At 35.1% G+C, this 25,300-nt stretch overlaps 3 protein-coding genes across 3 annotated transcripts; 2 read left to right on the forward strand and 1 right to left on the reverse strand.

The window, feature by feature from the left end:
• The first annotated feature begins 4,342 nt into the window (after positions 1-4,342).
• Positions 4,343-7,568, forward strand: LOC148191979 (uncharacterized). The gene is made up of 10 exons (XM_088100992.1): positions 4,343-5,168; positions 5,253-5,378; positions 5,461-6,104; positions 6,178-6,259; positions 6,334-6,423; positions 6,513-6,635; positions 6,714-6,842; positions 6,934-7,037; positions 7,122-7,212; positions 7,285-7,568. The coding sequence occupies exons 1-10, from the start codon at positions 4,557-4,559 to the stop codon at positions 7,384-7,386; spliced, it is 2,103 nt and encodes a 700-aa protein (XP_087957118.1). The 5' UTR covers positions 4,343-4,556; the 3' UTR covers positions 7,387-7,568.
• Positions 7,569-12,152: 4,584 nt separating this feature from the next.
• LOC148191980 (protein FAR1-RELATED SEQUENCE 5-like) lies at positions 12,153-14,577 on the forward strand. The gene is made up of 2 exons (XM_088100155.1): positions 12,153-14,339; positions 14,425-14,577. Exons 1-2 carry the CDS (start codon positions 12,153-12,155, stop codon positions 14,575-14,577), a joined length of 2,340 nt encoding a protein of 779 aa, XP_087956281.1.
• A 3,132-nt stretch (positions 14,578-17,709) lies between these two features.
• On the reverse strand, positions 17,710-19,251 carry LOC148191981 (uncharacterized). Its single transcript, XM_088100989.1, has 4 exons — positions 19,216-19,251; positions 18,424-19,053; positions 18,218-18,340; positions 17,710-18,132 (listed from the first exon to the last, which is right to left on the reverse strand). The coding sequence occupies exons 1-4, from the start codon at positions 19,249-19,251 to the stop codon at positions 17,710-17,712; spliced, it is 1,212 nt and encodes a 403-aa protein (XP_087957115.1).
• Between the last annotated feature and the right edge of the window lie 6,049 nt (positions 19,252-25,300).

Raw genomic sequence — 25,300 nt, forward strand, 5'->3', positions numbered from 1 at the left:
ACAAAATTGATATTCTTACGTGTTCTGAAAAGTCATGTTTGTCTACCTGTTTTTCACTTTGAGCAAATAAATTTCATGTTACTACGATCGCACAATTAATTTATATTCTTTTAAAATACTCAAATTCAGTATCGATTGAAAAAGATGGCAGGAATTTAAGAAATGGGAGAAGCAACCTGTAGATATATATATATCTACATTAGTGTATCGATTTTAAGAATGGTATGAGTGAGATTTCGATACATGAAAATTTGAACGCAAAGAGCTAAACTAACATTCTCGCATATGCATGTGTTTGCATGGCACGAGGCTGGATTTCAACAAATTGGTTTACTATTTGTTTTAAACAAATTTTTATTTTATTTTCAGATTTTGGCGTAAGTTGTGATACGAGTAAGTGGCTTCATTATGGTCAATGTAGAAGTCGTGAACTATGGTGATTCATTATAGTTTGTCAAAGTAGAAGTCGTGAACAATTGGTGAACAATGGAGATTAATTATACTTAAAAAGTAAAAATCGTGAACTATGGTGATGATGATATTCAAAAAAAAAAAAAAAAAGAGTAAAGTTGTGGGTTATGCTTACGTTTTTCTCAATGAAAATGTAGACATTAAACATTTTTTTTTATCACAAGACATGTAGTGTCAAATTGTAAGATGAAATCGTGATCAATGAAGACAACTTTCAATTATTAATTTTTAATTGAAAGTCGTGATTTGGGATATTTGTAATTTAATAGATTTGAACTTCTCAAAAATATTTGGTTAAATGAACTTTTGCATAAATTAAAAGTAGAAAGAAATGATTTTCAATGGTTCTTAACACTTCCTAGCTATTAATTCTTTGATTAGCTAGTCAACTTTTGGAGTGTGCCATACACCGGCCTACTCGACCTTTTCAACCAATGCTAGTTACTTAGTGTCCCTTTTCTTTTTAAACACCTTTATTTTTTGATAATATGTATTGACTTTTTTTATTATTAATTTCTAATGAGTTTTAATTTTAATTATTTTTTTAATTAAAATATTTAAACTTAAAATCATTTTTAAAATGTCAAATCCAAATCTTCTCAGATTAACATGATTTTTAGTTTTTTTAGTCTCTATTTCTGCACACTTTTTTTTAGTCTTCACATATTATAAAAACTTTAATGATATCTCTTATACCATCAATAAAAACTCAGACTGAACAAATCTTTCATCGTTATATAATTGAATTTCAACATTCAGAAATGGCCAATATCAATTGTACATGTTAGAAACATCTTTATTTATTTTTTTACTTTTATGACTTTGATAATTGTCAAAAACTATTGACGGTTGTCAAAACATTTATAACTACCCTACAACGTCTATTTTATTTTTCTGGAAATATTAAAATACCTAAAATCAATAAAGTTACTTGATAATAGAAATTTGTAAAGGAGGGAAAAAATTATTCTGCAAATCTAAATTAAAATATATTTTTTAAAGATTAATTAATAATTTGATCTGTATATTTAAATATTTGATTTATTTTAGATTTAATATTATTGTTTTACTTAGTCTTTGTTTTCGTAAAAAAAAATTCAATGAATATATCAAAATCTGGACTATCTTTTATATAAAATGTATCATATATAAAAAAAAATTAGAATAAAAAATTTAATAAAATGTGATTATATTAATTTAGTAAAGTATCACATTAATTTTTTAAATAATAAAAACTTAAAAAAATATGTAAATACCAAAACAAAAAAAATGTAAAATTTAAATCATTAATTAAGTATTTTTATAAATAATCGCAAGAAACGAATTTGCTTATATAAAAAGTAAAATGTAGGACTTTTTATATACAAATAAGAAAATATACGTACAAATATAAAAGAATTTGTTAAACTTTAATTTTTAGTATTATATGTCTTTTCTACAATCATATCAATGACATAGCCCACTAATTATTTCAGAAGGAGAAATGAATCAATGACGCAAGTGAATCAAATTAAAAAGAAATATTTATTTATTATATTTCCCCCATTCTCCATCATATTAATCATTTCTTTTTCAGCCTCTCTTTATCATTCAACTTTTTTTTTGTACAAAATCTTGGTACTAGCTAGTGCAATTCTTTTTATTGGAAAAGTATATTATTTGATCAGCTGATTCATCATCGTCTTGTTTCATCTGCCTAGGCTAGGTTACTGTATATGCAATACATTACAAACCCTTTCATCAAGAGGAAGGTTGCCGGGGAATATATATACCTCAATTTTACATTAAAACTTTCCAGTATAATGAAAAATTAGTTTTTGAAGATTTAAAATAAAATTATATATTTTAAAAGAATAAATATTTTTCAGCTATTAGATGATAACGTTAATTTGATTTATATATAGATAAATCTTATTTTATAAATAATTTTGTGAACTTGAATTGGTTTTAAAATCATTTTTTAATGTGATAATAAAGTTAATAATTTGTTATATTTTATCATAGCAATGATTAGGATCATCAAATCCTAATTCATACTTGAGGAAATAGACTCTTAGGAATTTTATGATAAGTAAAATTGAAAAAAAAAATAAGTTGTATATAAGAAAAAAAGGATTCTAGATTTAAAGTTTTTGAATAGGAAGATGTGTCATAATGTCTTATATGTTTGTTCTCTGAGTCATTGATGTCATATATGTCATAATCTTCTATGACTCATTGATGTTAAATAAATTAGAAGTAGTGTGATACTCTTTTATATGTTTGTTCCGTGACTTATTTATTCTAAATTTTTCAGGTGAAAAAATCTCAATATCATAATTTATATTTTAGGAAGATTTGATAAACCTATTACATTATTTGTGGTTTAATGTCTCAATAGGTCCCTATTTTTGTTCAGAATTTGAAATAGGTCCCTTTATTTTTTGGCGTCTCAATTAGGTCTTTATTTTTGTTAATTTGATGCAAATAAATCATTTCCGTCAATTTCATCAAACGGCGTTAATGAATGTGTGACGTGGCCTTATTTCAAATTGTACCCAAAAAATAAAGGGACCTATTTCAAATTCTGAACAAAAATAGGGACCTATTGAGACATTAAACCCATTATTTGTTATCAACTCCATAAGAACATGTGAAATGTTTATATCCAAATTGGTTCTGTGAAGGAAAGAAAAAAGTATAGACAAACTCACCCCGTTTTTTAGAAAGAAAAACAATCTTATAAACGACTATATATTTAATGATAAATAATCTGTATTAATATTGTGATTAAAAAAGTGCAATTATTTATGAACTAATTTGTTTCTTTATCCAGCAACGGACAGAAATAATTGAGAGGAAGTGAAAAAGTAATTCTATTAAACCTAAATTTCGAATGAAGCTTAGAAAAAAAGATTAATTAAACGACGGATGAATTGACATGCACGGGTCCTATCATTTCATGTTGGTTTGCTGACAATTAATCAACTGTCTCCTTCCTTTTCCTCTTTTAAATTCACAACTAACAATGTCAAAATTTAACGTAAAATATAAATAAATTGAATTTAAAAAATATAAATATGAGTAAATTTTATTTTATAAATTAATTTGGTGGAATTAAATTAAATTTAAAAATTATTTTTTGAGATAATATCAGAATCATTATTAATTTATTTTCTAAATCAAATTTGTTAAGTTGACTTAAAGTTTTTTTTTAATTAAAGACTCTAATGAGGTTCTCAAACTCAAGTTTTTGTTTAAATTTAAAATTATGTGCATATTATTCACTCTTGATTTATCAAAGCCAAATATATTTGTGAGTAAAGAAAAGGATGCTTTGTACTATATGTGACAGTTAAAAATGATGTATTGTTTCTAAAAATACTAGACAGAAATATTAAATATGAGATTTGAATTATTATGTGTGAAATATGGAAAATGTTATTCCAACAACGCTTTTTTAACACAGTTTTGACAACGTGCACGTGGCAGCTTCCTATTGGCTCAGTAATTTGAAAATGGAACAGAGAAGGGGTTACGGTCATAGGGGTATTTTGGGCTTTCTAAATAAAATTTTGACAAAATATGGGTTTCGCGGTTTAGGGTGCCTTCCTTCTTCTCGTTCGTTCAAGCCTTCGTTCTTCTCGTTCGTTCGCGGTTTAGGGTGCCTTCCTTCTTCTCGTTCGTTGAAGCCTTCCTTCTTCTCGTTCGTTCAAGCCTTCTCTGTCGTCCGTCTTCTCTCTCGGTGTGTGTCCGTCTTCTCGTTCGTTGAAGCCTTCGTCCTCTTGCCGTGTTCGAAGCTTCCATCCTCGGTTTCGTTCTCTCCTCCTTCTTCAAAACGTGCGTTGAAACCCTTACATTTTGGTGTAAGTAAAAATGGGCTAGCCCTGACATTGTGTTTTACTCTGTGTTTTAGTTTTTCATTAAGTTGAATGATATAACTGAGTGTGGAATGTTGTCTTCTTAGGGCCGTTGCAATGGAAGGGAAAAAAGCAAGTGTAAGAAAAAAATTAAATTTTTTGTTTATATATTATTTAATTATCTTACGGATTGTAGTTAGTAATAAATTTTTATGATTTTTTTTGTAGTGGCGACTTCTTATCTCGATGGATTCATCGATCATAATTGAAATGAATCGTTTACTCCGACAGTGTCATGTGGATCGGATTAGGATGACACCATTTATGTGGTGTGTGAATATTAATAACCCTGTGGAGGTGAATTTAAAATTATTGAAGGTTATGGTTAGCAGGTGGGTTGGAAATGATAACAGTTTTAGAGTTAGTCAAAAGTTGGTGCCATTTAGAGTTGTTGATGTGTTGATGAGCTTAGGTTTAGAAATAGGTGGTTTAGAGATTCCCTTTGATGAAGTAGTTGGTGGATTGGTTGGTGAAATGTTCAAATCAAAAACCATCAGTTTGAAGGACTTGACAGACATGTTTAGTGTCATTGTTCATGATAAAAACATTGAAGTCGATGTAGTGTGTAGGTTATATATATTAGTTTGTTTGGTTGTTTTCTATTTCCCTAGGAAATCAAGGCATGTTTGTAACATGCCTTTTGGAGTGTTAGATGACTTAGACCGTTTGTGTCTATATGATTGGTGCACCGGTGTACATAAACACATTGTAGAGAATTTAAATAAATGTAAGAAGAAAATTATGGGAGCAGGTATCCCCCAGTCAGTAACACTCAGTGGCAATGTGGCAGTCTTGCAGGTAATATGATATGTAGTTCACTATTTTGATGTAGTGCAGAACATTGTGAATTATGTTTGATGTAATAATTTTATGATATTTTAGGCTTGGGCGGTTGAGAGACTCTCTTTGCATGGTCATCCTTCGCACCGGTTTTTCCCGCGCATAATGAGATGGTTCCCGTTTAAATCAAGGACCGAAAAAATTGAAAATATTTTTATGACCGGAGATGTAAGTGTTTTGTTTTTCGTTATTTTGTATGTTAAAATGGATTGTGTATTTTGTCTGAATTTGTTGTGTGCTATTGGTGCAGTTAAATATGGAGTGGTATATACGAAATGAAGATCGTCATAGGCCGGAAATCCGTGCAGCTTTCAACTTGGATGACGAAGGATCCTTGGGTGAAGGATCCAAGGTTGACAAAGACGATGATGAAGAAGAAAGCTCTGATGACGGGGCATGGGAAGCAGGTGCGGAGGAGAGATTGAGGAAAAATAACGAACATATCAGAGCATTGAATGCCAAGATTGGAGTTTTGACTAGGGAGCTATTTGAAATTTATCAAACTCCAATCTTTCACGAAGAAGATGCATGTGCCACTGATGAAGAGGTTGGGGGTGGAGTTGGAGGTGAGGATAATGCTGAAGTTGGGGGAGAAGAAGAAGGTGATGGACATGGAGTTGGAGGTGAGGAGAATGCTGAAGTTGGGGGAGAAGAAGAAGGTTATGGAAATGAAGTTGATGACCCCCTAGGTGCACATGCTGAAGTAAGAGGGGATGATGAAACTGTTGGTAACATTAATTTTATTGAAATAGAAGATGATGCTGATGAAGGAGAACCAGAGGTGGTGCCATTGGCTATACCCCCATTGCGGAGTTTTGTTGGTGATCCAAGCACTAGTGTTGATGCAAACCAATTGTATACAGCAGTCAGCATCAGAGAGATGAACGTACACAGGTATGTGGTATGAATTGTAGTTGTGGTTGAGGAATATGTATTGTTTGTGATTGAGTAATATTTGTATGTTTAGGGTTGTAAGCGAGATAATTGGCCAAAGCTTGAGCACGACTTCAATTTACACTTTGGCCCCACTGAAATACGTTGATAACATGGTTAGTATTGTCACATTTGGTTGTGTTTCATGTTATAGTTTATTTTAGTAATGTGAAATTTTTTTATTGTGTAGGTGGTGTTATTTGCTTGTACGGTCTTTATGTACTTTGAGAAAAGGTTGTCCGGTGTTGTTAAGAGGTTTCATTTTAGTCCGTTATACTCGGTAAATAAAATTTGATATTGTGTCATATTTATGATTGAAGAAAGTATTTTTGATCGAATTTTTATTGATGATTTTGAAATTGTCCACAGCACCATATTCTTACAGATTATAGGAAACGTCCACAGAATCGCCATGTATTCACGCTTCATAACTATAACACTTATTTCCGTTCCGATCATTTTGGACTTGAAGAATTACCCACGGCGGACTTTGTGAGTAACCTTGAATTTCCAAATCTTGTCGACTTTTGGTTGTAAATGTGTTACTGAAATTGTTTATATTTTTTGTAGTTGTTTCTGCCATTTGTCCACGATGATCACTGGTGGTGTTATTCAGTGAAGTTGAGGTCAATGGAGATTTTTGTGATCGATTCATTGGGGAAGGGGATCAGAGACCGCAAAAGGATAGACACAGCCGTTGTAAGATTCGACATCTTTCATTGTTGATTACCGTGTGATTATGACATAACCCTGCATTGTTTAAGTATTTATTGTTTTTGTTAACTGGTAGGCTGAAAATATGGCACGGTTTTTTTGCATCCTGATGAATATACCGGAAGGTAGTATTGCTCCTTTGACAGTTAAACAAGCAAATATCCCATCCCAACCAAACTTGTAAGTTTCTTGAACTGTAGTGCCGGACGATATTGTGATGTATATGGGCAAAAGTAATCTGATGTTGTGGGTATATTATTTCAGACATGATTGTGGAGTAATAATGTTGAAAGCAATGGAAATCTGGGATGGAGATGAAAAATACAACGGGAAAAGCATGCCTGAATATACAACTGTAAGTTGGAACTGTGTGTTTGATAATATTGTTGTATGTCCTGGTTTGTAATGTGGAAAATGTTGGTTTCAGGAGGAGCTGCTTGGGATTAGAAAGCAATATGTGTGTGACTGGATCCTGGACAACGAGAACACTAGCAGAATGGAAGCCCTACATCTATACGGCATTGTCTAGGATTGCTAAGAAATTATCAAATTTTGACATGTATAAGATGTTCAAATATGTACCTAATGTTATTTGACAATTTTGACATGTATAAGATGTTGAAATATGTACCTAATGTTATTTGACAATGTACAGTATGTGTTTGTAATAAGAATAGTGGTTGGATTTCGAAATGAATTGTTTTTACTTTGCGTTTGTGTTTGTTATAATGACAAAATTAGTGAATGAAAAATGAACGCAGCATTATAATAAAAATCTGAAAAGTACGAGAGCATTTTCACTAAAATTAATGGTAATTAATGCGAAGGATTTGATCAATTTCCGAGTGGGGAGATGGGTGTTGGTGATTGATGTGAACGCAAGAAGGTTGGAGTTACCCGTGATGAGTAGGGGGACTAAGTAGTGCAAGGAATGAGTGAGACTGCTGAAAAAAAGCTCTGGTAATCGTTTACAGGACCCCTGTAAACGATTACCCGAGAGAAATTGCCCATTTGTACAGAAAGTCCAACACAGGTACTCAGTCAGGTGAACACAGGTCACCATTCGAAAAAAAACTGACTTTTATGGTAATCTGCACCTGTCTGAGGCTTGTGCAGGTGTTCCAGTGGTGGGAGAGGGTGGATGGTGATGTGATGTGAGTCCAAGGAGGGTGGGGAGACACCCCATGAGTTGGAGGAGCAAGCTGTGCAAGGAATGAGTGAGACAACTGAAAAAAGGGGCTGGTAATCGTTTACAGGACCCCTGTAAACGATTACCCGAGAGAAATTTGGAATTTGTACAGAAAGTCCAACACAGGTACTCAGTCAGATGAACACAGGTCACCATTGGAAGAAAAAGTGACTTTTAGGCACTTCTGCACCTGTCTGAGGCTGGTGCAGGTGTTGCAGTGGTGGGAGAGGGTGGGTGGTGATGTGATGTGAGGCCAAGGAGGCTAGGGAGACCCCCCATGAGTTGGTGGAGCAAGCTGTGCAAGGAATGAGTGAGAGTGTTCAAAAAGGGTTCTGGTAATCGTTTACAGGACCCCTGTAAACGATTACCCGAGAGAAATTGGGAATTTGTACAGAAAGTCCAACACAGGTACTCAGTCAGATGAACACAGGTCACCATTGGAAGAAAAAGTGACTTTTAGGCACTTCTGCACCTGTCTGAGGCTGGTGCAGGTGTTGCAGTGGTGGGAGAGGGTGGGTGGTGATGTGATGTGAGTCCAAGGAGGCTGGGGAGACCCCCCATGAGTTGGTGGAGCAACCTGTGAAAGGAATGAGTGAGAGTGTTCAAAAAGGGGTCTGGTAATCGTTTACAGCACCCCTGTAAACGATTACCCGAGAGAAATTGCCAATTTGTACAGAAAGTCCAACACAGGTACTCAGTCAGATGAACACAGGTCACCATTGGAAGAAAAACTGACTTTTAGGCACTTGTGCAAGTGTCTGAGGCCTGTGCAGGTGTTCCAGTGGTGGGAGAGGGTGGATGGTGAATTGATGTGAGGCCAATGAGTGTGGGGTGACCCCCCATGAGTTGGTGGAGCAAGCTGTGCAAGGAATGAGTGAGAGTGTTCAAAAAGGGTTCTGGTAATCGTTTACAGGACCCCTGTAAACGATTACCCGAGAGAAATTGCCAATTTGTACAGAAAGTCCAACACAGGTACTCAGTCAGATGAACACAGGTCACCATTGGAAGAAAAAGTGACTTTTAGGCACTTCTGCAAGTGTCTGAGGCCTGTGCAGGTGTTCCAGTGGTGGGAGAGGGTGGATGGTGATGTGATGTGAGGCCAAGGAGTGTGGGGTGACCCCCCATGAGTTGGTGGAGCAAGCTGTGCAAGGAATGAGTGAGAGTGTTCAAAAAGGGTTCTGGTAATCGTTTACAGGACCCCTGTAAACGATTACCCGAGAGAAATTGGGAATTTGTACAGAAAGTCCAACACAGGTCATCAGTCAGGTGAACACAGGTCACCATTGGAAGAAAAACTGACTTTTAGGCACTTGTGCAAGTGTCTGAGGCCTGTGCAGGTGTTCCAGTGGTGGGAGAGGGTGGATGGTGATGTGATGTGAGGCCAATGAGTGTGGGGTGACCCCCCATGAGTTGGTGGAGCAAGCTGTGCAAGGAATGATTGAGAGTGTTCAAAAAGGGTTCTGGTAATCGTTTACAGGACCCCTGTAAACGATTACCCGAGAGAAATTGCCAATTTGTACAGAAAGTCCAACACAGGTACTTAGTCAGATGAACACAGGTCACCATTGGAAGAAAAAGTGACTTTTAGGCACTTCTGCAAGTGTCTGAGGCCTGTGCAGGTGTTCCAGTGGTGGGAGAGGGTGGATGGTGATGTGATGTGAGGCCAAGGAGTGTGGGGTGACCCCCCATGAGTTGGTGGAGCAAGCTGTGCAACGAATGAGTGAGAGTGTTCAAAAAGGGTTCTAGTAATCGTTTACAGGACCCCTGTAAACGATTACCCGAGAGAAATTGCCAATTTGTACAGAAAGTCCAACACAGGTACTCAGTCAGATGAACACAGGTCACCATTGGAAGAAAAACTGACTTTTAGGCACTTGTGCAAGTGTCTGAGGCCTGTGCAGGTGTTCCAGTGGTGGGAGAGGGTGGATGGTGATGTGATGTGAGGCCAAGGAGGGTGGGGAGACCCCTCATGAGTTGGAGGAGCAAGCTGTGCAACGAATGAGTGAGACTGCTGAAAAAAGCCTCTGGTAATCGTTTACAGCACCCCTGTAAACGATTACCCGAGAGAAATTGGGAATTTGTACAGAAAGTCCAACACAGGTCATCAGTCAGGTGAACACAGGTCACCATTCGAAAAAAGGGGCTGGTAATCGTTTACAGCACCCCTGTAAACGATTAGCCGAGAGAAATTTGGAATTTGTACATAAAGTATAACACAGCTACTGAAGCAGGTGAACAGGGGTCACCATTCGAAAATAAACTTACTTTTAGGCACCATTTTGTTTGACATAAATAAATTCATGATAACACACCATTAATAGAGATTCAGTTACACAACATACACAACAAAATGATACATTGTACGTTTCAAATATTACAGTTATCCATGAAATACTTATAATGATGTTCATATCAAATTACAGTTATCCTAAACCCACTATTGGTTGTCTGCTTGATTGGACGTCGATGGTTGGTCAGATGGACGGACAAATTTGCGGAGGATGTCTTCCACATTGAGTTCCTTCTCTGCCCACATAGGAAGTCGAATGACAGGTTTTGTTGTCTCCTTAACAAGGTCAATTGTAGGAGGAGAAACTTCAGCTGGAAATACCTTCACTATAGAGCGATGCGTAATATTGAGGTAGTGGTTTTGCCTAAATGCAGTGAAGGGGTGGACCTAAATGTACAAACGGAATTTATAAGAAGAATAACACTTAAATACCAATAAAATAATTATGGTAGTTAAGTAAAAATTTGATGGCTTACAAGATTGAGTATGATAACGGAACCAACTGCGATATTTTCTGCAATTTCAGGATCATCAAGAGCTTTCTTATGCAACGAAGCCTTCATCGTGGCAGTTGGGTCCTTAAGAGTCAACTGCATATCTCCCAACCCATTGGGCTTGCACTCTTTCAATATGCAAACCACCAATGGAAGGACCTCACCTGATTTTGCCTCTTGTAGGGAGTTAACGTTCTCGAATTTTCCATCCTTTACGAGACCTATGATAAAAAAATATTAAAACAAATTACAAGTATTGAAGGTAATAATGTTCTTGGAAGCGTGTATGAGATTCAGTGTACCGTGGTGTTCAATAAACATCTGTGCCCATTTCCAAGCATTGGAGTTGAAATCTCGTTCATAGGTTGCGTCAGCTACATCACGAGCAAATTCTTGTGTCGATTTCGGTTGTTCTGTTCCCGTCCTATTCATGAAAGCTGCTTGGATGTTACCTGCAGGACCAGGAATAAGCGTTGCGGAAGCATCACATTTTTTCAAAAACGATTCAAGGACATCATCATCATAAACAAGGTCTTCCCATGCATCCATGATTATGCAGAAATTTCCTGTCCACATAAAAATTGTAGGTTAAGGACGATACATGACTAGGATGATTAAAGAAGTCACTCACAACTAAACAATGGTAATCGGGTTACTGTCACCTGATTGAAGCCTACACAATTGGTTTCTCTCCCCGAAATTGAAATACAAGTACGTGAACGATGAAATTATATGAAATTAATGTACCCAAAAAAATATTAATATTATATCTATTTCCATTAACTTAACTTATTCAAATCAAGTTACATTAATTGTGGGGAGATAGTCTGACTTGATGGGTAGCCTTTAAAAGTGAAAAGCATTGATTTGGGGTTAGGAGAGAGAAACTTTATGCTGACAACCATCAATGCATGCTTTCACAGGATAACCAAATACGTGTTTCACAAGCAAAAAATTGGACCTTTGGCGGGAATACACAGCTGCGTCAACAACCAACGTTAGAATCCAACGTTCACACTTATTTCCATTGACCAAGCACTTACAGACAACGTACCAGGGTGTTCATTAAAGAGAAGGGACAAAACGAAGTTCGGAGGGTTGGTGAGAAGCACATAAGAATCATTTATGGTGGACTTAAATGTAGAAGATGAGGTTGGTTAGGACCACTGAGCTTCATTAAAGGGCACACCATTTTTCACCACGGTACGTTTACATAAGTTCTTTGAAAAGTTTTTATTTTCATTATTTTTGTAGTTGCCAGTGGTCATAGTGGTAAGTGTGAAGAGTGAATATAATTTGTTTTATCTCTAAAGGTGGGTTTAATGTCAACGCACACAATGGATGGGGATCAAGGGAATGACTATAATGACAATGTTGATGAGCCCAATGAAAGTTTAATGGAGATTGACCCAACAGTGCATATGTGTTTTGACTCAATGGTTGAAGCTAAAACTTTTTACACAAACTACGCCATTAGACGTGGGTTTGCCGTGCGGACTAGGACTTCTAAAAAAGATAAAGACAACAACGTCTACTATCTCAGAATAGTTTGTTCAAGGGAGGGAAAATATGTGTCTTCGGTCAAACCAGTGGTAAAAACACTTCCAAGTCAAATTAACCAATGTCCTGCTGGGATAACCATTGCAAAGAAGGAGGACAAGTGGTTTATAAGGACCGTTGTTCTGGACCACAACCACGATCTTTGTCCAAATAACTCCAAACTATTTGCAGCCAATAGAAAGTTAAGCATGCATGCAAAACACACGTTGCAGGTCAACGACGATGCTGGAGTTAGGTTAAATAAGAGTTTCCTTAGCATTGTCAACGATGCGGGGGGATATGAAAACATGGACTTTGTCGAGCGGGACGCTCGAAACTACATTGGCCAACACAGAAGATCTTTATGTAAGGATGGTGATGGTCAGGCACTCCTACGACACTTTTCGTCAATGAAAGATAGAAATAACGAGTTCTTCTATGACATTGCTCTGGATGAAGGGAATAAAATTTGTAGTGTGTTTTGGGCTGATGCAAGAAGTCGTGCTGCATGTGAAGAATTCGGTGATGTTGTTTCCTTTGACACCACTTACTTAACAAATAAGTACGACATGCCATTTGCGCCTTTTGTTGGAGTTAACCATCATGGATACTCGATTTTACTTGGTTGTGGATTGTTGTCTTCGGAAGACACTGTCTCATTTGTCTGGTTGTTCCAATGTTGGCTAAGATGCATGCGTAATAAGACTCCTCAAGGTATTATTACTGACCAATGCAGAGCAATGGCCAACGCTATTGAACAAGTGTTTCCTCATACGAGGCACAGGTGGTGTTTATGGCACATCCTTAAGAAGTTGCCTGAAAAATTGCACGGGTATAGAAATAATCCTGTTATCAAAACCGAACTACATGCGCTTATATATGATTGTGTTTGTCCAACAGAATTTGAAAATGGTTGGAAGGAACTACTTACCAAACATGGATTGGAGGAAAATGAATGGCTATGTAATTTGTACGAAGAGAGACATAAATGGGTCCCGTGTTACTTGAAAAAAGATTTTTGGGCAGGCATGTCTACGACTCAGAGAAGTGAGGGAATGAATGCCTTTTTTGATGGATTTATCAATTCTACAACAACACTTCAACAGTTTGTGGTCCAATACGACAATGCACTTAGGGTAAAGGCGCAGAAGGAAATAGAAGCCGACTTCTCCTCCATGAACACCACTATTGCATGTGGTTCTCAGTCACCAATTGAGAGACAATTTCAAGTGGAATACACACATGCAAAGTTTGAGGAGGTCCAAACAGAATTCCGTTCAAGGATGAATTGTTTCATCAAAGACACCTTAAAGGAGGACTTGTGGAACACTTACACTGTAAAAGAGGAACGAATGTGGGAGGGTAATCGTGTACCGGATAAATTTTACAAAGTTCAATTTGATCCCATCACACAGACAACCACTTGCTCTTGCCACCTCTTTGAGTTTAGAGGAATTATATGTCGCCATTCCCTGTTGGTATTTGGCCAAGAAGATGTTTACAGTGTTCCCTCACAATACATTTTGAGGCGCTGGAGCAAAAACATTCGAAGAAGACACACACTAATAACAGCATCGTATAGTAATTCGACAAATGAACCACGGATGCAAAGATACAAACTGTTGTGCAAACGTTTTTATGAAATTGCTGAAGTTGCATGTGAGTCTGAGGAAGCTAGTACTGAATTGGAAAAAGAACTTAGTTGTTTGGGTACAAAATTTGGATTCAGTTCTTCCATGACAAATAACATCATCAGTGATGCAGGCCAACTAAGATACGATACTGGTGCATGCACGTCAATACCACTTACTCCAGTTGGAACATCTGATGTCCTTGTACACAGTCCTGCAACTGTTAAGCGAAAAGGACGTCCACGCACAAATAGGTTGAAGTCCACTGTTGAGAAAAAAACCAAAAGAAGAAAGTCAACTTCATTGACAAACACTTCAACAGCACCAACCGAACAATGCGTGAGTCATTATTTACGGTCAAAATATTTATTACATAGTTTTTAGTCTATCAATTATGTTTAACTTAGTAGTTGTGTTGTTTCAGGGCGAAAGACCAAGTAATGTTCTTGAATGTGATGACCGTGAACAATTTGAAGCGGACACTATCCAACTATCACAAGATACCGAAATGGGTCATTTTGGATTTATGTCGTTGTTGTCAGCTGTACATAACAATTTCGATAACAACATCAACTGATATATACAACTTGTTTGCTGCTTATTTTGTAACTTTTTTATGTTTTTGAAAGTTAAAATGGTCTTCGATGAAATTCCTTTCATGAATGTATGTGATGCATATGACCACACCAGTATTTGTTATTGTAATCGATTACGAGGCTCTGGTAATCGATTACGAGGGCATTGTAATCGATTACGAGGCTCTGGTAATCGATTACTGTGTTCAGTTACTTAAACCTAATTATCCCACTGCATAACGTGTATAAGTTGCAATCGTGTTCGTAACCGCCCAAAACACATCCTTCCTCATATTCGTTTCCAAAACCTGTCTTCTCTCAGTGCAAAACCCTAAACGAAATACAATGGCTGATCGTGGAACGAAGAAACAAAAGGCATCTTCTTCCGTTGGTGGACGTCGCCGTCGCCGGAGTCCAACCCCATCACCATCGTCATCCCCTCCTACGCCTACCAATGATCTCTTCTCGTCGGATGAGCAACAGGAGAAATATGCCCAACATTTCGTAAATCGGGAAATTTTGGATAGTAAGTATCTAGAGGACGAATACTTTCAAGGAAGAAATTTTCAATTCTATGACATATTACACGAAGCTGGGCTGACTGAATTTGTGTGTTTAAGAAGACATTACCACCCACAATTAGTCAGAGTGTTCTATAGCAACATGTCAATATCTGATACGGGGGTTATTCGAAGCGAAGTTAGAGGGGTCAAAATTAGGGTCAGCCCTAATCTTTTTCAACAACTGACTAATCTCCCATCTGAGGGTGTTTGCTACGAAGGCAAAGTTGTAGATGAGTGGAAAGAACAATACGATTCTGTCACTGCAAGGCAACTAGTGTGTAGAGATGATGCAGCCATACAATCTAGAATACTAGCGGGGCAAATGAAGGTTCAACCAAGGATACTTCATTACGTTCTCACTAGAGTATTACTTCCTCGTGCAACCAATATTGGTCAGGCATCTGAAGAGGATATTATGCTGCTATGGGCATTTTTCAATTCCATTCAAATTAACTGGGGACATCTTATTAGATATAAGATGAAAAGAGCATTAAGGGAGAACGCAAAGTTGCCGTATCCACATTTGATAACCATCTTCATGGAACACTTTCAAGTGCCTACTGAAAGTTATCCCATTTCAGAACTGAAGTTCAAGCAAAGAATTGGTTATGAAGTTCTAGCATCATTTGGTTATATGCAAAATGATGAAGGAGAATGGGTTCCCAAAGGCAATGCCCCCCATCCCCCCTTACAAGAAGGTCAACAGAATCAAGGACAACATGATGAACAAGGCAGTTCATCTACAACACTAGATAATGTAATCAACCGCATAGAACAACTGCAAACCTTTGTTGGTTCAAGATTTGATGCCTTTGAAACTCGATTTGATGCCCTTGAAACAAGATTTGGAAACATGGACATGGTCATCACTACAAGGTTTGATGCGTTGCAATCGCGTGTTGGGAACATTGAAGAACAACTGCAACACTTGCCAAGTGCTTCTGCAAACAATCCTGAGACTTAAAATTGCTTGTTTAGGCTTTCTTTACTGCTTTTTAAAGAACTATGTAATCCAGTTCCTCCTTTGATCATTTGAAGTATTTAATAAAATGAAGTTGTTTAGTTTCACAATGGTTCCTCAATTCTCGACATTTATTATGTAATGTTCAATTTATGATACACTTAATACCATGGCAGTTGTGAGTAAAAGTCAGTAACCAATACCACTTAATACTAACCAATAACACTAACCAATACCACTTAATAACACTGCAGTTGTCTGTAAAACTAAAAGTCACTTTTTTTGCCAATGGTGACCTGTGTTCACCTGACTGAGTACCTGTGTTGGACTTTCTGTACAAATTCCAAATTTGTCTCGGGTAATCGTTTACAGGGGTCCTGTAAACGATTACCAGAGGCGTTTTTCAGCACTCTCACTCATTCCTTGCACAGGTTGGTCCACCAACTCATGGGGGGTCTCCCAAGCCTTCTTGGACTCACATCACATCACCATCCACCCTCTCCCACCACTGCAACACCTGCACCAGCCTCAGACAGTTGCAGAAGTGCCTAAAAGTCACTTTTTCTTCCAATGGTGACCTGTGTTCACCTGACTGATGACCTGTGTTGGACTTTCTGTACAAATTCCCAATTTCTCTCGGGTAATCGTTTACAGGGGTCCTGTAAACGATTACCAGAGCCCTTTTTTAACACTCTCACTCATTCCTTGCACAGGTTGCTCCACCAACTCATGGGGGGTCTCCTCAGCCTCCTTGGACTCACATCACATCACCACCCACCCTCTCCCACCACTGCAACACCTGCACCAGCCTCAGACAGGGGCAGAAGTGCCTAAAAGTCACTTTTTTTGCCAATGGTGACCTGTGTTCACCTGACTGAGTACCTGTGTTGGACTTTCTGTACAAATTCCAAATTTCTCTCGGGTAATCGTTTACAGGGGTCCTGTAAACGATTACCAGCCCCTTTTTTCAGCAGTCTCACTCATTCCTTGCACAGCTTGCTCCACCAACTCATGGGGGGTCACCCAACACTCCTTGGCCTCACATCACATCACCATCCACCCTCTCCCACCACTGGAACACCTGCACAGGCCTCAGACACTTGCAGAAGTGCCTAAAAGTCACTTTTTCTTCCAATGGTGACCTGTGTTCATCTGACTGAGTACCTGTGTTGGACTTTCTGTACAAATTCCCAATTTCTCTCGGGTAATCGTTTACAGGGGTCCTGTAAACGATTACCAGAGGCTTTTTTCAGCAGTCTCACTCATTCCTTGCACAGCTTGATCCTCCAACTCATGAGGGGTCTCCCCACCCTCCTTGGCCTCACATCACATCACATGTTACTCAAAATGACCACTCAAACACCATGTTACAAACAAGCCTGCAACTTAGAAGACAAAAAAAATTACGACATTCTGAAATCGACAAACCCACAACTCATAATAACAATGGTATTGAATAGATAAAATATGAGACCAATTCAAACCAAAACTCAAATTTTATTTCATTGAACCAAATCGGATACATTGAACATTGTTTTCTTAATCTATTTACAATGATTACAATTTTCATTACTTTCCAAATAACATTTTCAATCAACTAAATACACAGATCACTCATTTTTAATTCTAAGCGCTACGGTCCCGGTGTATGGAGTCCTAAGTGCTCTTCCCTTGTAACGCCTTCGTGATCCAACCCTAACATACGTCTTCAAAGGTTGTTTATTTCCGTCAATGTCAGTAGGGGATACAAAACCAGTGTTCAAAGATGGTTCTGTACGAGGCACACTTTGTCCAACGTCATCTCTATTTTGCCTTCTTGCCTTCTCTTCAGCCAATTGTGCCTCCAAAGTTGCAACCCTCCTTTTAAGTTCTTCAATTAGAAATTCTTGTTCCTCTAAGGCACGCATAAAAGTTTCTCTGCGAGCTCTTTTTTGTTTCTTCTTTCCTCTTGGTTTAGCATCCTTTCTTTTAGGTGTTGGTCTGTATTCCTCCTTATCCTTCGTTGAAGGACCACCATAAACATCGTCAACAACCTGAAATTTAACAACACATTACACATTACACAACTTTGGTCAATATATGAAAACATAACAAAACTTTCGATAACAAACAACTTACCAAACCTGTCTCCATACACCGTTTAACGAACTTGTCTCCAACACTTATATTCATCCAATGCAATATTCGTGGAAATTTATCAATAGGACCTTTTGGTGGAACAAACAGCTCAAAAAACCATACCTACGACAAATAAATCATCTTAACTTGTAACAGACTTAATTCAAATAACATTTTAAGTAAGTACATCAAATACTATTAATTACCTGCAGCATGTACACACAACCGTTGACGTAAACGTTTGAAATACCTTTTCCTTTCTTCAAGCCTTGAGAAGCTTTGCACAAACTATGTAACAGAAAACGATAAACTAGACTACCCCAACAATAACTACCCAAAGCACTTAAGTTGTCAACAACATTAAACATTACGGGAAACACTTTCCCGCTACGTTTTGGAAATAAAATCTCACTTATCCCTACCAGGAGGTAAAGGCTACAAAAATGAGAACAAGGAATCTTCTTCTTTTGTTTTCGCATTAGAATTTTGTATATTGAATTCAATTCCTTTGTTCCTTTGCCTATGTATTTCACACATTCACTATTGCCCAGCTCTTCCTTTAAGTTAATGTTTGCACCATCTGTACTCAGTCCCAACCCTAAATAAATATCATTTTCATTTATATTCAATACTTTATTCCCAACTATAAAACCACTACTACAGTCGTCCCACTTACCCAATAACTCACTCAGTATATTTCTACCTACTTTAACATTGACATTGACATCTAAAAACCAAGCAAATGGAGTTGTCGCAATCAATGATCGATGCTCCTTTGTTAAGCGTTCGTTCAAAGTACATATATACTTTGTCGAAAAAGAGTGACGAACACTCAACTGCATAAACCAAAATCAAATCATCAAAACAACGAAACCCAATAACCCAAGCACCACAACACAACGATACGAACCCCAAACATTAACCCAAATCAAATAACCATGCTACGTGATGCCCAAACCGAATAACCAAGGTACGACATCGAATGGAAAACCACTTACCTTAGTCGTCGGACAATCGTCACCGGAACTTCCCATTACGCACGATAACAGCAGACCAAACTGGCCGGAGACAACAGGATGCAAATGGAACGAAGCGAGACGAAACGCGACCTTCGTCCTCTCAAGAGAACGGACCTTTTGCAATGGAACAGACAAAGGGAAAGGCAATGCAACAGAGAAAGGGAAAGGCAATGGAACAGAGAAAGGGAAAGGGGTATTTTAGGATTTTCACTCAAAATAAGGGTTACGGTCATAGGTTTTAAAAAAAAATAAAAATTTAAACAAACCAATGAGGTGGCGACACGTGGCGTTGTCAAAAGAGTGTTAAAAATCTAAAAATCTGTTGTTGGAATATCGCGGTCCGTGAAATATAGGGTGGAGTGCAGAAGCACAGGGAAGAGTTCGTGATGTAAACGAAAGAGTGTGTTTTGTATATTATATAGTATATAGGAAGATTGAATTGAGTAAATGAAATTAATTAAAGGGCTGGGGTGGTGAACACAGAATCCCATGCAAAAAGATAAAATGGAAACAGAACGAAAGCAGTGTCAACAACAGTGCCCTTTCGGTAAGAACCGACTCTTCATATGTATGATGGGACAAGGTCACTGCTACAACTAATACTACTACGTTAACTTCACAAGATTTTAACACCATATTTTTTTTATTCGTCGGTATAAGTGATATTAAAATATTATTAAAAAAATATTCTCAAAGTATCCTTAACCCTACTACACAGAATATAATTACGAGTATTTACATTTAAAATTCAAAACAAGTATCTTGGATCAATATTCTATTTCAAGTGAAAATAAAATTAATTAAAATATACATATGAGTATAAATTTTATTTTATAAATTAATGATATGAAATTGAATTAGATTTAAAAGTAACTTTTTAATATAATATTGATATGGATTAAATATATTTTTGATTTTTTGATTTTTAGTTTGAATTAATTTAATCATTTATTTTAAAATTGTATAAATTTAGTTTTTTTAATCAAATTTTGTTAAATTTATTTAAGATTTTAAATGAGTTTCTCAATTTGAAGAAAAAATGTATTAAATTGTATAAACAACTCAATTATTGCCATGATATGTGTTTAAAACATTAAATAAATTAAACAAAATTTAATTAAAATGACTAAATTTACATATTTTTAAAGTTGAGAGAATAAATTAAATCAAAATTTTGAAAAAAAATTAATTCTAATTTTTTCTTAAAGTTAAAATATCAAAAACATATTTTAGCTCGAATCATTCTAACCAGCTTTATTGTTTAGTAGACATATTAAATATTTACAAGCTACATAGAGAGTTAGAAAAATCTAGATTAACAGGGTTTTCACATTGTAAGCTTGATAAACTATGGTCAAATGACCAAAACAATCGTATTTAATTAATGCGTGCTCAAATTTCTAATTTTAGAAGTGAATATCAGCGAGTCGATTTTGCAGGAGTCAATCATAGGCTCAATGTAAGTCACTATTTATAAAGAGTTGGTCCAGAAAATTGGAATTTTCAGACTTGGTTTATAGCACTCTGTAAACTAAGCCCAAATCCAGATATAATAAACTATTTCGGCTTCATTTTATTCAAATATATTTATTTTCAAATTGAAGTCTGAAAACTTATTACAATCCCGAATGAAGCCTAACCAGTGTTTCCGTCAGTATTTGAGTCAATTTTTAAATTTTTATTTAGTTAGAATAAAAATAAATAAAATGAAAAGAGTTATGAAAATCGAGTAGTCATTATGGAAAATAACATGTGATTAATACGAGTAATTTAATTTTATATACTCAAACAATCATTTTCTTATTTTGAAGAATGATTTAACTATTATTATGGGTGATGTTATTTTTATGCGTTTTAATTTTTAAAAATTTATGTACTTAAGCATTATGTAAAAATTGAAAAAGAAAAAAAAGAGAATAAGGAAATAGATGATGATGTGGTAGAGACAGAGAGAACAAAACAAGGAGACAGAGGAAACACGATACCGCAAACTTTATTTTAGTCGAGAGGTAGGGCTTAAACAGTTAATGCACGCCATCCGCTTTAGTTCATAGGATGTCTCCCTCGAATCTTTCCCAACGATCGGGAGTGAAAGACATCACGTGCTCTGCTCCTAAATTAAATAATAATTCATATACCATTTTCTTCCTATAAACACCATTATTCATTATATATAATTACTACACAATAAACTTCTTGCATTAATTTAAGCATTTCATGTACTAATTATATATTTAAAATTCCAACGCAACAACCCTCCCTCTTTCGTCTCTTTTCATTACATTCATCATGTTATTTCACACTTTTCTTTTTCTTATTTTCCTTTTATTAATTACATATCTCTAATTAAGTTTGTTCATATACTAAGTCCATGATATCTTTAAGATAAATCATTATTTTGAATGTGTAATTTGTCACGGTTTTATTTTTAAAATATATTTAGAAAAACTATTTAAATTGTCTTTTATTTTCTAATTAACATTAGACATCGATTTTTAACTAATGTGAAACTATTAAACATTGAAGAAAAAAAAATTATATTCATCTTTTGTTTTAAACTGATATAAATATCTACGCAGATGCAATAGCTTTCAGCATCAGCTAACTATATACCTACCTAACCTCTTCCCCTCTCCTGGAAGTAGGCACGCCTATCCATATTATATACTCCTTTATATAATTATCTTTTTTATTAAATTACATATTGCTCATGGCAAACACCAACATCCGAATTGCCTGTGTTCTGCTCTTGTTTCTTATCTTACACCATCAAGATCTCTACGTTCAAGGGAAGAGACATTTGAAGGATCGGTTGAACAGGTGGTCGAAAGATGGTGAAAACTTCAGCAATGCTGTGCCTCATGGTGATCGTGGAAGGATGCACGATGATGATGCACACGAAGGGAGAAAAGGGAGAGTAGAATTCGAGGAAAAAGATTTTAGGCCAACTTCCCCTGGTCATAGTCCTGGTGTTGGTCACTCCATCAACAATTAAAGCATTTGGCAAAAGAAGGCACAAATTTCCTGTAGTCAAATTATAACGAATGAGTGTAAATATTCATTTTCACTACGTTGAATTCGGGTGCCCTATACAGACGGACATACACACTCAAGTGTCATTGTATTTAAATAGAGGATAATAATTAAGCTTATCTTATGTAATAATATATATCTTATGTAGTCTTTTTTTCATTTATATCTAAAAGGTGTCTGGCGGTTGATCTCATGAACAATCTTGTTTGAGTATGGACTGAAATCACCACAAACATTCTATTAGAATATTAAAAAAAAGTCACACGGTTTTGTAATATTTTTTATTCTTACCATTTCAAAATTCGAACATCTTAAGAATACGAAATGCCGCTTCCCTCTTTTTATTGTTGGAAAGAAAGCAGACATCGTGAGGAAAAAGGAAAAGAAATATAACACGGGTAAATTTAACGAGAGACAGAAGTAACCTAGTATAACTCGATAGATTTACTGTTGTAGAAGATTATAAACTATCAATCAACAAAATCTATTCTCAAGTTGGAATATATCGATGAAGATTTTGTTTAACCAATTCAGAAGTACACAGTAACTGAGTGTCATAACAGTAAAGGGTATGTAAATGTATGAATCTGACCCCACAAACGATACTCCCTTTTAACAATCAACAGTATTACACTGAAAAAAATGGTGTCCAAAGTGAAAGGCCAGCTTGTAGATTTCTCATATCAGAATTCTTTTCTCTTTTTTAGGGTTTGGTTGTACACGGAGACAAACACTCGTGCTTCTACTTATAAAAGTTGCAAGTGGCACCATGCCTATGTACTCCATAAGCTTTTCACTAAACACGCTCTCTTAAAAACTACAATTTCACTTCTGCACTATTTTTTAATTATAAAGATGTATCTTTGACATCTTTCGATCGAAATAATTTATTTTTTTTAATTACAATACTGTTCACAAACCAAGAAGTTAAAAGTATAATAATTAAAGACTGCAAGGGTTGAACTATTACTTTTAACAGCATTTAATATTGTTGATTACTTTATTAGATTCTTGAGACACTGAGCATCTGAGCATATGTGAAAGGTCTTTACAGGTTTTCTTGTTTGGTTACTAGTACATTTGTACATGTAATTTTTTAGACTTTGAAGAGCGTGAAAGGATAAAAGCCATCCTTAATCATCATAAACAAACAAAAGAATATGGTTTTAACTTTTAAAATATTAACTAAAGTCTGGGAGTGCTTATATATAATTTTTCCTGCGTCCTATATAGCTAGCTAGATGGCTAGAATTTTGTTCACAGGTCATGGTAGAATCTGTAGTGTTTTCTGCACAAGATGCATTGTGAATCAAAACTGGAATTGTGTTTGTATACATTCTCGATTTTCCATTTTTGGAGCGTGTTTATATGTAGTTTACAATGGAGCAATACGTAATCACAGCAAAAACTAGCTAGCCACATAGAACCTCTCTCTCTTTTTACACGAGGCCATGAATATTCTTGAGTCTAACTTTGTTCTGATTACCTTTACAATGTAGCTTAGATATACTGAATACCTTCTGAAGTATTTATCGTAGATAGATATTCAAATAATCCATTTCAAAATACATTCTATATTTGATGTTTTGTGAAGCTTGTTTGTTTAAAGAGTAATTTATAGATTATATAATCTAATATATTATTTTGAATTGAATATTCTATAACACAATCCAAAGTATAATTTAGTAATATTTTAAATCACACGATCCAAAAGTGCTTATATGACTTTTTGTTTTCTATTTGTCTATCTATCTACATAAAACACATTATTTTGTTCACATAAATTTAAATTAGAATATTAATTAAATATGAAATAATAAAATTTTGAGATTCGGTATTTAAATTACATTATTAAATTTTGCATTATTATTTAATCCATTATAAAGAAAAGTCTTTTAATCATGACATTGATTTTACAAAACTGGTATAGTTTTTTTTATACTTGAAGGAAAAGTAACTATTCAAATAAGGCAACTTCGTTAATATTAACATTCTATTTTACATTTATTTATATTTATTAGATGCGTGAATTTAAGTTATATTAAGTTTTTACATACTAAAATTAAATAAATATTTGTAAAATTTTAATTATAAATTAAAAATATTACATAAATTTTAACAATTTAAAATTATATGTATAAATAAAATTCAATTTTGTATAATTTTTGTAGTTTGTAAAAATATAAATTAGTGATTATAACTTTTCTTGCTTATCCTATCATATATATTTTTTCTATTCTATTATCGTATCAATCAATAAATGGAAACAAATTTGTATACTGAGTAAATTTGTCTAAAATTTGGGAAAGTTGGAAGTAGGGCAAGCAAATACTGCGTTGACAAAGGCCCTAATGCGTTATTATCAGATGGGCCTTGAGCAATTAAATTTTACTATTTGCACTATGGATATAGTAAATTGCTATTCACACTGTCACTTTTCCTATCTAGATGACCCCTTCATTTTAATTTTCTGTCCAAAAAAATATACCCATTAGTTATTCCTTTTATTGATAGTACTAATTCCTCTATGGTCTAAGACCAACTCTTCTAACACCCTTTATTAAGAACTTTAATGCAATATTCAAAAGATTTGTCATAATTTACTGTACACCACGAATAACTTTACTAAATTGTTCTGCCTTTTATTTTAAATCGCGCATTTTTGCAGACAGTGAAAGTGGCTAATTCCTTTATTTTGATGGTTCGCGGAAGAACAAGCTTTTTGCAAAATAGAAGAAGTTGATGTAATAATAAAATAGTATAATAATATATATGTATATGTATAATATATTAATATTAATATTATTATTATTAAAATTAAAATTAATATATTTAATTTTCATTTCAAAAATAATATTAAAATTTAACCTTTTTAATCATCAAAAACAACTTCAATGTCATTTCAATAGAATTTTCACTTTTTATATTTAAATTTATATAATTTTTATCTTCAAAAAAGTAAAATAATAATCACTTAATTTTAAATTTATGTTTCTTTTACTTCATAATATCTTTTCAATTTAATTTTGAT

Source organism: Vigna umbellata, chromosome 10, assembly GCF_029865625.1.
Source record: "Vigna umbellata cultivar VRB3 chromosome 10, Vumbellata_1.0, whole genome shotgun sequence".
NCBI lineage: Eukaryota > Viridiplantae > Streptophyta > Magnoliopsida > Fabales > Fabaceae > Vigna > Vigna umbellata.

What these genes read in the sequence shown, in the direction of transcription:
- LOC148191980 (XM_088100155.1), top strand. Translation starts at nt 12,153, where the DNA reads ATGTCAACGCACACAATGGATGGGGATCAAGGGAATGACTATAATGAC. An exon ending in CAGCACCAACCGAACAATGC is followed by an intron (nt 14,340 to 14,424) that starts GTGAGTCATTAT and finishes GTGTTGTTTCAG; the next exon opens with GGCGAAAGACCAAGTAATGT.
- LOC148191981 (XM_088100989.1), bottom strand. Translation starts at nt 19,251, where the DNA reads ATGGGAAGTTCCGGTGACGATTGTCCGACGACTAAG. An exon ending in ACGATTGTCCGACGACTAAG is followed by an intron (nt 19,054 to 19,215) that starts GTAAGTGGTTTT and finishes TGGTTTATGCAG; the next exon opens with TTGAGTGTTCGTCACTCTTT. An exon ending in GGTGTATGGAGACAGGTTTG is followed by an intron (nt 18,133 to 18,217) that starts GTAAGTTGTTTG and finishes GTTAAATTTCAG; the next exon opens with GTTGTTGACGATGTTTATGG.
- LOC148191979 (XM_088100992.1), top strand. Translation starts at nt 4,557, where the DNA reads ATGGATTCATCGATCATAATTGAAATGAATCGTTTACTCCGACAGTGT. An exon ending in AGAGAGATGAACGTACACAG is followed by an intron (nt 6,105 to 6,177) that starts GTATGTGGTATG and finishes TTGTATGTTTAG; the next exon opens with GGTTGTAAGCGAGATAATTG. An exon ending in ATCCCATCCCAACCAAACTT is followed by an intron (nt 7,038 to 7,121) that starts GTAAGTTTCTTG and finishes ATATTATTTCAG; the next exon opens with ACATGATTGTGGAGTAATAA.